At 53.6% G+C, this 11,145-nt stretch overlaps 1 protein-coding gene across 1 annotated transcript; it reads left to right on the top strand.

The window, feature by feature from the left end:
- The first annotated feature begins 865 nt into the window (after positions 1-865).
- Positions 866-7,045, top strand: SLC3A2 (solute carrier family 3 member 2). Its single transcript, XM_067748671.1, has 9 exons — positions 866-1,447; positions 1,839-2,012; positions 2,595-2,689; positions 4,342-4,410; positions 4,516-4,574; positions 4,725-4,905; positions 5,019-5,162; positions 6,322-6,405; positions 6,530-7,045. Exons 1-9 carry the CDS (start codon positions 1,015-1,017, stop codon positions 6,890-6,892), a joined length of 1,602 nt encoding a protein of 533 aa, XP_067604772.1. The 5' UTR covers positions 866-1,014; the 3' UTR covers positions 6,893-7,045.
- Positions 7,046-11,145: the final 4,100 nt, after the last annotated feature.

The raw sequence follows: 11,145 nt of genomic DNA, 5'->3' as shown, positions 1-11,145 counted from the left end.
GATCTGGTGTAAGGAGAAGGTGGGGGCCTCTAACTGAGGCCCAGCCCCAGAATGTTGTCAGCCCCGAGGCTGTCCATCCATCTCTTTTGGATGTCAGGTTCCTAGCTGCCCGACATCCTGGGGCCAGAAAGTGGGGGTGGGGTAGGGTAAGATGGGGAGTGTCAGCAACTGTGCTGTCCAAACAGATTTATCATAAAATATCATGGGGAAGGCTAGATTAGGGTTAATTCACTAAAGTTAATAAAGCACAGTACTGTAGTGGGCACTCAGTAAATAGTTGCCGCATGATGAATTAATTGAACTAAATTCAAGATATCTTGAAAGAGTGGGAGTAGCCCTGCGGGGAATCGGAGGTCTAGCGCCAAGTCCCAGAGGCCTGAGAAGACAAGGTCTGGTGGGGGAAAGGGCTGAGTTGAGTTTGATTGGCTCTGAGAGTACAAGTGGCCATGCGAAGTTGGGAAGACCAGGCGGTGGCCTGAGCCCTGGGCCAGGGGCAAATGGAGGGTGGTGTCCAGGGAAGTCACAAACCTTCGGTGTGGGCAAAGAAGGGCCTCGGGACCCCCCCGCAGTTCTGGATATCCCCTTTGGCCCACTTTCCGGCAGCGCGAGGGACCAGCGGGGACCTGAGGCAGGACAAAGCACAGACCCCGCCCACCTAAAGGTGGCTCCGTGCTCAGCCTTCTTTATGTCCGAACCTTAGGGCTAGACTGTTCGAGGTGAGGAATTCGACCACACGGCCGTCGGAAGCGAGTTCCCAATATTATTCCCTCGGCCGCCGCCCACCCTTTCAGTCCCTGGAAGAGCAATCCAGGATGTTCCACTTTAAGGGGCGGGCCGGGGCGGGGCTCCCGTGCCCAGTCCCAGAGACCAAGCCCGCCCGGCCGCAGACGCTGTCGTGGAAGCTGAGCGGAGTCACGGAAACCTGGGAGACTGTTCTGGGGCCGGGAGGTCCGGGCAGCTATCCAGCCACCAGCTGACCGCAGGCTGCGTCGTGTTGCCGGTTTCGCAGGCACCATGAGCCAGGACGCCGAGGTGGACATGAAGGAAGTGGAGCTGAACGAGCTGGAACCCGAGAAGCAGCCGATGAACGCGGCGTCGGGGGCGGCTGTGGCCGTGGCCGTGGCGGGCGGCACCGAGAAGAATGGTCTGGTGAAGATCAAGGTGGCCGACGACGAGGCGGACGCGGCGGCCGCGGCCAAGTTCACAGGCCTGTCTAAAGAGGAGCTGCTGAAGGTGGCAGGCAGGCCTGGCTGGGTACGCACCCGCTGGGCGCTGCTGCTGCTCTTCTGGCTCGGCTGGCTGGGCATGCTGGCGGGCGCCGTGGTCATCATCGTTCGGGCGCCGCGCTGCCGCGAGCTGCCCGCAATGAGCTGGTGGCACAAGGGCGCCCTCTACCGCATTGGCGACCTTCAGGCCTTCCAGGGCCGCGACGCAGGCGACCTAGTGGGTGAGTCCGGGGCTCCCCCACCCCCACCCCGCGTTCCCCTGGTTTAACTGGTCACCGGCTTCGACCCCTGTGCCCAGATTGACCCAGGTGGTTCTCCACCCTTCCTGGTACTGGTGACCGACCCCCGGGACGTAGCCCCTCCTTCTTTCTTCGAAGGAAACCGCCCCCCACTCCCTCTTTCCTGAGGGTGGCTGACTCAGCATGCTCCCTTCCCCCGCTCCCGGCGCCAGTAGCCTATCGCTGCCGGTTTCTGAAGCAATGTTCTAGTCTCCTTACAACAGCTTCTCTCGTGATCCAGCCAACCCGCCCCCCCCAACTTCGTCTCGGGGAGAATAGGGGCGATCAGGGGCCTCAGGGAGGCGTCACTTTAAACTCTGCTTCTCCATTTCAGGCCTGAAGGGGCGGCTTGATTACTTGAGCACCCTGAAGGTAAAAGGTTTTGTGTTGGGCCCAATTCACCAGAACCAGAAGGATGACCTCACAGGGACCAACTTGGAACAGATCGCCCCCACTTTCGGCTCCAAGGAAGATTTTGACAGTCTCCTGCAATCGGCCAAGAAAAAGAGTGGGTGTCCTAGAGCTCGCGAGCAGCTAGGAAGGGCTTGGCCTTCTGGCCAGAGGAAAGGCCGGATAGCTTTACTGTCTGGTGTATTGCTGAGTGGCTCAGAGTTTTCCTAAGGCAGGTACACGGGAGGTTTGTTAGGCTTCAGCCTAAAATGGACTTGTCAGGTGGTTCAGAGACTTTCTATACTTGGATGTGCAGTTATTTAACTTCTGGACTTCAGTGCCCTTATTTGCAAAATGTAGGTTTTTGCTAAATCAGTGGTTTTAAAACTGGTAAAAGAGTGGATCCTTTTGAAAAAAAATCCAAGTAAAATCTTTTCTTATATTTTACAGGGTTTGCCTTGGGGGTGAGGGGCCCAGGGCCTCATAAGCTCAGCCTTCTCTGTTACACTACCCTCCCCCCGCCTCCCGCCCTGCCACTTGCTCATATCTCTGTTTCAAAGGAATGAGTTTTGCCAGGGTTCAAGTCTAAGCTTTTGTACCAATACGTAGGAAATACTCTGCCGACTTATATTTGTTGATTTCCTCCTTTCCCCTCCCCCCAGAGTCTTTCTATCAACTGCCTCCCCCTCCATTGTTCTAGGCATCCGGGTCATCCTAGACCTCACTCCCAACTACAAGGGCCAGAACCTGTGGTTCCACTCCACTCAGATTGACACTGTGGCCACCAAAGTGAAGGTGAGTGTGTTGGTGCTTGTGGCATGTGGGAGCGGGATGCTGGGGCTGTTCGGTCCTTTCACAGTGAGTTCTATAAACGTAGCCCGGTGCCAGCCAAGGGGCCCCTTGCTCCTTGGAGCCAAGCAGGCGTGCTCCTCCCACAGGCAGAAGGATAGGCAAACATTGCACCCCTATTTTTGTTTGTTCCTTTTCTGACCACTCATTTTCCTTGTTTCCCTGACTCTGAGGGTGACAGTGCCAGGAAGGGAATTTCTCAGATGTGAATTTTCTTCCTTTTGGGAGAGGAAGCCCTTTCTCTATGGGAATTCTGTCCTGTCTGGTTTCCCTTTTCTTATTTGATGTGTTTTGGAGTGGAGCCCAGTCTGAAATTGTAAGCATTGGGGTCTTCCTATGTGTCTGGGAGTATGCTGAGTACTTTATATACCTTCTTTAATCCCCTGTATAACCAAACAAGGTCCCTGTCAGTGTCCCTAATCTGTAAATGAGGAAGCTAAGGTTCACAGGTCTTTAATGTGCCCTGGGATTTGATGTTCCAACTAGTCTTATCTCTCTAATCTGCCTACTCTGAAGGCCTAGGCTCGAACTCTGTACCCTGCAGGCTGGGAGTGGGGCTTTGAATGTCATCCCAGCTCCTAATGCCTGGGTTCCAGGACACTGACCAGTTCAGAAAGGGTAGAACAAAAATGGAGGCAGACTCTGACACTTTGCTGGCAGCCGTGATTCTGAGGTAGAATTCTGTCGTCCCAGTTGACTGATTTCAGTTGACTCTTGGGGTCATTCGGTTCATTCCTTGCTACTTGCTGGAAGACCCTTTAAAAGTTACTGAGAAGGGAATGTTTTCAGATGGTGTGGCATGAGGTGTTGTAGCCTCAGATGAAGATGGAGACTAGAGGAGAGAGCACATGGATCAGAGAGAGCACATGGATCAGAGAGAGAAAGAGGAAGAGAGGGGCAGCAGGAGTGGGGTTCCATGTCATGTGCCCCATGAATGCCAGGGCTTCAGGCCTGGGCCTGTTCTGCAGAGCTGGCTTCTCTTTTCAAATCTTTGGCTAAACTGCCCTGGGGCTGTGCTTTGAATTTCACTTTTTTATCCTTGGTCTTGGCTCTGACTAGCTGTTTTACTTACACCCTCCCCAGGCTCCAGGAAACTGGGAGAGGAGTAAGTATACTCTTCTTGGGATCTTGGTTAGCATTTTCGCTCCCATCTCTGCTGCTCTCTGATTGTGGCCTTGGGCGCGCCTCCTTGCGTCTCTGACATTGTTTCCTTATCTGTAAAATGAGTATACCAGCATTCCACACATGCTAAGTGTTAGATGAAGTTACATGTATGAACACACTTTTCTCATAGGTCTTTTCTGTAGGGGTCAAACGTAAAGCTTAAAAAAAAAAAAAAAAGGTAAAGCTTTGTGATTCACCATGAGGAGGAGTAGAGAAGTAAAGCGTTACATCACTAAGAGAATCAATGATAGGTTAGAATGGAAGGGAACTAAAGGCTACCTCCAGGTTTATAATAGAGGCAAGAAAGTGAGACCGTTCACGGCAAGTGACTCCAGAGGCCACGGGAGAGTGCATGGTAGGCAAGATCTCGTGTGGGCTGAGCCCTTGCATGAGTGTTGATATCTTTCCTCTGTTCTTTTGCCTCCCTCCTGTAGGAAGCGCTGAGGTTTTGGCTGCAGGCTGGTGTGGATGGGTTCCAGGTTCGGGATGTGGGGAATCTGACAGTGAGTACCCTTTCCACGCGAGAAGCAGAGCCTGGGTGAGAACAGAAGCACCCGCCAGGGCCTGGTAGTGTGCCCTGCTTCTTGCCTCTGCTCTTTTCCTTCTAGGATGCGTCTTCACTCTTGGCGGAGTGGCAGAATATCACTAAGAGCTTCAGTGAAGATAGGTGGGTACCAGACCCTGGCTCCCCTAACTCAGCTCCTTTGTGGGAACCCCTCAGTGGAGTGTTAGCCCCAGGAAGCAGAGGTCCTAGTCCAGAAAACCTTCTTCCTTTCTTGTCCTGTACTACCCTTGACTCCTGCTCTGCTCTGTGCAGGCTCTTGATCGCAGGCACAGACTCCTCCGACCTTCAGCAGATCCTCAGCCTGCTCGAATCCGCCGAGGACCTGTTGTTGACCAGCTCTTACCTGTCAACCTCCAGTTTCACTGGGAAGCATACAAATTTCCTGGTCACCCAGTATTTGGACGCCTTTGGCAGCCGCTGGTGCAGCTGGAGTGTGAGTAACCACAGTGGTAGGAGAGGGGGCAGGAGGCCTTTTGGAAGAAAGGAGTGTTGGAAGGTGGAGGCAGAGGCGGGCCTTGGGGCTCACCGGTGCTTCCATTCCTGCAGTTGTCTCAGTCGGGGCTCCTGACTTCCTTCGTGCCACCTCAGCTCCTCCGACTCTACCAGCTGCTGCTCTTCACCCTGCCAGGGACCCCAGTTTTCAGCTATGGAGACGAGATTGGCCTAGAGGAAGCTGGCCTTCCTGGACAGGTATCGCTTGCTGCCTGCCCAGCACAGTGGGGGAGGCTGCATTCATCCGTCACGGTGGTTCTGTGGCTGGCAGTGCACGGGCAAGAGACTTGGGGAGGAACCTGCGTTGGATTGCTAGTCAGCCACCTGGGCAGTTGCTGTGTGGCCTTGACAGGATATTTCACTTCTCTGACTCTTGGTCATCTCTGCCATGATACTACTTTTTTTATAAGGGTAGTTAGGACTGAATGAGGGCGTATTTTATTTTTATTTATTTTTTTGTTTTGTTTTGTTTTGTTTTTGCGGTACGCGGGCCTCTCACTATTGTGGCCTCTCCCGTCGCGGAGCACAGGCTCCGGACGCACAGGCTCAGCGGCCATGGCTCACGGGCCCAGCCGCTCCGCGGCATGTGGGATCTTTCCGGACCGGGGCACGAACCCGTGTCCCCTGCATCGGCAGGCGGACTCTCAACCACTGCGCCACCAGGGAAGCCCTAAGGGCGTATTTTAAAATGCAGTACCTGGCTCCTGGTAGGAGTTCAGTATGGTAGCCATCACTCGGTAATTCGTTCATTCACTGGGCAGCGGGTACTCGGTGTCAGGCTCTGCTCTCCAGGAACTCAGAGTTGCGTGGGGGAACCAGATGAGTAAGAGAAGTACATGCAGCCTTGGTGGGCCTTGGTGGGGTAAGACCATGAAGGCACCCAGTTAGCTTTAGCCACAGGGTTGGAGGTTGACACCTAAGCTGCTATTTATAGAACCTGTCATTCACTTACTCCACAAAGCTTTATGCAGTAATTCCTGTAGGCTATGCGTGGAGGAAACAAAAATACAGCGGTGCACAAAAGAGCTGGAGGTGGTGAAATTAGATAGTAAGCACATGTTGATAAAGGTGCCAGGTGCTGATATGTGCAAGAAAGCAGGGTAAGGGGCCTAGAGAGCGGGGACGTGGGTGGTTTTATATCAAATGGCCACAGGAAACCTGATGGAGGCACCTGAGCAGGGACTGGCGGGCAGTGAGGGGCTAGCTTGTGGCTGTCCGGGAGAAGCGCCCTCTAGGCTAGGGGACAGGGGGTGAGGCCCTGAGGTGGGGGACGTTATACTTCTGTGGGGCTGGAAGCGGGAGGAGGAGTTGGAGAGCGGCCCAGGTCTTTCCAAGTCCTGTTCTCCCTGCCTCTTAGCCTGTGAAGGCCCCGGTCATGCTGTGGGATGAATCCAGCTTTCCCAACACTTCAGGACCTGTAAACACCACCATGACTGTGAAGGTAAGGGTTTTAGATGGGCGGGGCCTGATCGGCAAGGGGTGAGGGCAGGTGGCCGGTGGGAGTTCGCGCCCCGGGGAGCCCTCCACCCCTTTCTGCTGTATCTTTACCACTTTACCGTTTGCAGGGCCAGAGCGAAGACCCTGGCTCCCTCCTCTCCCTGTTCCGATGGCTGAGTGATCAGCGGGGTAAGGAGCGCTCCCTGCTGCACGGAGATTTCCACGCACTCACCTCAGGGCCCGACCTCTTCGCCTATATCCGGCAGTGGGACCAGAGCGAGCGTTTCCTCATAGTGCTCAACTTTGGGGATGTGCGCCAGCCTGCTAGGCTGGGGGCCTCCAGCCTGCCTGCCGGCGCCAGCCTGCCAGCCAGTGTGGATCTGCTGCTCAGCACACAGCCAGGCCGCAAGGAGGGTGCCTCTCTTGAGCTGGAGCACCTGAACCTGGAGCCCCACGAGGGGCTGCTGCTCCGCTTCCCCTACCTGGCCTGACCTGGGCCCACTACCCTTCCCCTCCCCTCCGCAGGCCCTTTGAGTTCTGGTTTCTCTCTCTCTCTCTCTCTCTTCTTTTTTTTTTTTAACTGTTACAGATGAACCCCAAAATAGGGTGTTTTCTGGTTTCAAATAAAAGTCACCCCTACCTGGTATGGCCTCCTCTTCCCTCTACCCGCTGTCAACGGCAGGAAATTCTCTCCCCTTCTTCCCCTCTCCCCCACTGGACCCCCCGCCAAGTGACCAGGACCAGGGAGGAAGGGGCCTGCCGAGGTCACAACAGCAAGGTGGTGTCAGGACGAACTAGCATCCCGGCTCCCACCCGGCCCGGAGGTCTCAGCTCCTGCTGACTCTTCCTGACCACCTCCTCAGCAGTGGTCTCCAGCCAAGCGTGGTCACTTTTCCTGTTTTGCAGACTTCACCTTTCTGGGAGAAAAAGTGGGAGTGGGGTGGCCTGTTTTCTAAAAGGTACTTCTAAAAGATGCTGCAGGTTCTTCATTCAACAAGAATTTATTGTGTGCTTAGCACATGCCTGGGGTCACAGGAAGGAACACAGTACAAAGATCCTTATCTCCTTGGGGCTTATATTCTCGTGAGGAGATGGAGAAGAAAGAAGATGTATAAAATTAAGCGTATGGTGGACACGGTGGTAGTGTTCAAAGAGGAAAAGGTAGAGCAGGGAAAGAGGTAGGTGTGTGGCGTGGGGGGAGTTTGGGGTGAGGGCTAGAGGAGGCCTCACCAAGGAGGTGACATTTGAATAAAAGGTCTGAAAGAAGGGAGGGTGTTAACTTGCTAGATGTCTGGGAAGGAGCTCTCCAGGGCCCTGGGTGGGAGCACACCTGACTCTTGTGAGGAATGAGGTGGGGGCGAGGTGGAGAGGCCCAGGGATGAGGTCTGGTTGGCAAGGGGTGGGCAGGTGGTGAAGGGTATAGTAAGGCACGTAGTGGGAGGACGGGGGTGGGGAACAAACAGTTGGCAAACTGCACCGTTGGAGGGCATGGTCCCCAAAAGACTGCCCTCATTTCAGACACCAGCTGCAAGTTCTGGGTCCCCATGACCATCAGTGGGTTATTTGCTAGAGAGGCTCACAGAATGCAGGAAAGCACTAAGATTATGGTTTTATTATAAAGAAAGGATACACATTCAAAAACCAAGGACGGAAGCACAGGACCCATCTGGGATTGGGAGGGGTCCCAGCGTGAAGCGTCTGATGGTCCTTTCCCAGTGGAGTGGAGTCCTGTCACAGACCTCCTGACTGTAACCCACGGAGTGTGGCCAAGCTGGGAAGCTTGCCTAAGACTTTGGTGTCCAGAGTTTTTCTTGGGGCTTAATCACATATGCCCACGTGGCTAACGTTTATTCTCCAGCCCCTCCCGGAGGTTCTGGCTAATAGCTTTAGTCTCCAGCCCCTCCAGATGCCCCGTGTCCCAACGCCCTCATCATAAATCACATCACTAGGGACTTCCCTGGTGGCAGTGGTTAAGAGTCTGCCTGCCAATTCAGGGGACATGGGTTCGAGCCCTGGTGCAGGAAGATCCCATGTGCCGCGGAGCAGCTAAGCCCGTGCGCCACAACTACTGAGCCTGAGCTCTAGAGCCCTCGTGCCTAGAGCCCGTGCTCCGCAACAAGAGAAGCTACTGCAATGAGAAGACCGCGAGCCGTGATGAAGAGTAACCCATGCTCACCGCAACTAGAGAAAGCCCGCGTGCAGCAACAAAGACCTGACGCAGCCAAAATAAATAAATTTATTAAAAAAAAATAATAAATCACATCATTAGACTGATGTCTGAAGGCCCCAGACTAACAAAGACACTCCTATCAGGCAGGACATTCCAGGGGCCTAGATATCACCTCCCAGTAACAGGGCAAAGGCCAGACTTTGGTGGTGGTAAGAAGTGTTGGAATCCTGTATTTATTTTGCAGGCAGAGCCACAGGATTTGCAGTCATAATGAGTTTTAGGTTGGCCTCACAGCCTCAGGTTGAGCTTGGCCCTCTTAGGGAAAAGAACACTCGTTCCTGTAGGATGGGGCTTGGGTCGGGACTGGGTGTCTTAAGGGTGTCTTGATGTAAGGGACAGATCAAAAGGATTAGATGCCCCAAATTAACGTCGAGTCCTTGTCTGCTGACCCTTGGCCTGAGGGCTGTGAGGCAAGGCGTGCACAGGGCATGGACTCCGAGACTTCAGTTCCTGAGAAGACACACTCTGCAACCTGCCAGTTGGACCTGAGCGCTCTTCTGCCTGGGATTTGCCTTCCTCTCCTCACGGCCCCTCCCCCTTCTGGCCCACGTCTAATCTGGGCCTCTCCTCTTCCCGAGGCTCCCCACCCCTTCCCTCCTTGGTCCTTTCCCAGGGTCCCAGCTCCAGCCCTCCCTTTCCCCCTCTCCCTCGGCCTCCTGGCCTCCCCTCTGATCCACAGTTTGCATCATGGGGTCGCTACAGATGGGGCCTCATCGTGACTGTGTGCTTTGCAACTTACTGTGGGCTTAACACTTCAAAAAAATTGTGGTAAAATATACATAGCATGAAATTTACCATTTTAACCATTTTTAGGCATACAGTTCAGTGGCGTAAAGTACTTCACAGTGTTGTGCAACCATGGCCACCTTCCATCTACAGAACTTTTTCATCACGCCAAACTGAGACTGTCCGTTAAACAGTAACTCCTCCCATATTCTTTTTTATTAACTAGAATGGGGCTTCCCTGGTGGCGCAGTGGTTGAGAGTCTGCCTGCCGATGCAGGGGACACGGGTGCGTGCCCCGGTCCGGGAAGATCCCACATGACGCGGAGCAGCTGGGCCCGTGAGCCACAACTACTGAGCCTGCGCATCTGGAGCCTGTGCTTCCGCAACAAGAGAGGCAGCGATAGTGAGAGACCCGCGCACCGCGATGAAGAGTGGCCCCTGTTCGCCGCAACTAGAGAAAGCCCTCACACAGAAACGAAGACCCAACACAGCCAAAAAAAAAAAAAAAAAGTAGTGGCTTAAAAAAATAAATAAATAAAATGAATAAACCAAAAATTAAATGAAGACATTCAAATTTCCAGCGGTGCTGAGTAATCCTGGTAATACTCTGACCTCTGTGCTGTGGAGAAACAAGTGAGAACATGAACTTGCAGGCCCTCTGAGATCTGCAAGAACTGTACCATTACGTATTTCTCCCTGACTGCCCACGTTAAGGACGGAAGGAAATAGAGCCAGATGCAGTCATAGAAGCTGTCTCGTCAGCCTTGCGGCTACCCTATGACAAAGGAATTCTCACCCTTATTATCACAGATGAGGAAAGTGGCCAGAATGCCTCTCCCCAGGGCAGTCGGAGCTGACAGCAAGACTCACCTGAAATGGGGGCAGAGGGCCAAGGGCAGGTGGCTTCCACAGAAAGGCACCTCTGCGATTCATTCACTCAACAAACAGTTTTTGAGTTACTGCTCTGTTCCTGGTACCATCCTCATTTCCAGATTCAGGGTGAACAAGACCCTGCCTGAATACGGTTTCCAGTCTCCAGAGGACCACATGCTTGGCCTCCTGAGCACTGCAGCCACCTCTTAAGGGTTAAGCACACTTGTGTTTAAATGAGATAATCGGTTAAATAAGATTTCACTTTTTTTTTCCCTTTCTGAGTCATTGTGATACATCTATGAGGATTGTGGGGACCTTATTTATAGGGTAAGGGACCTCTGCTCTTGGACACAGCAGTGGAGCTGCCATGTAGACCCAGGCCTTAACCCCATAGTCAAGCCACCAGACTCGGTCTTTCCCCAGGGCCTCTAGCCAGTTACCTGCGGGTCGGGGAGGGAACTGACATTTTCCATTGCTCTTAGTCCCAATCAATGTGCTATGTGTTGGGACATAAAGGGCACTAAAAGACTGCCACTGTTCTGGGCTTCACTGATTGGAGTGGAAGCAGATGTGCAAATAATCACAGTTCTGAGGTGAAGGCTGTGGGTCAGCTGTAAACTGGGCCCCGTGGAGCACAGACAAAGCGTTTAACCAAGGAGAGATCAGGGAAAGCCTCCTGGAGCCTTCGTCTGAGTTGGGACTGAGGCACAAGCAGGCAGGCATTCATGTGACGCCCGTAGAGGACAGGGCCACCCGGCTAGAGGGGACATTACGTATAGCCACTCAGTTGAGACGCCCTGGTGAGTGTGGTTTTGGACCACACTAGCCTGGGAGAGTGGTGACAGCCAACTGAAGCACTAAGGGCTTTAACAGCCATGCTCAAATTAGCTGTACTTTGCCTGTTTGTAGATTAGT

Source organism: Pseudorca crassidens, chromosome 9 (genome assembly GCF_039906515.1).
Source record: "Pseudorca crassidens isolate mPseCra1 chromosome 9, mPseCra1.hap1, whole genome shotgun sequence".
In the NCBI taxonomy this organism is placed as follows: Eukaryota; Metazoa; Chordata; class Mammalia; order Artiodactyla; family Delphinidae; genus Pseudorca; species Pseudorca crassidens.
The sequence above is the reverse complement of the archived record's forward strand: the minus strand, read 5'-3'. Positions and strand labels throughout refer to the sequence as shown.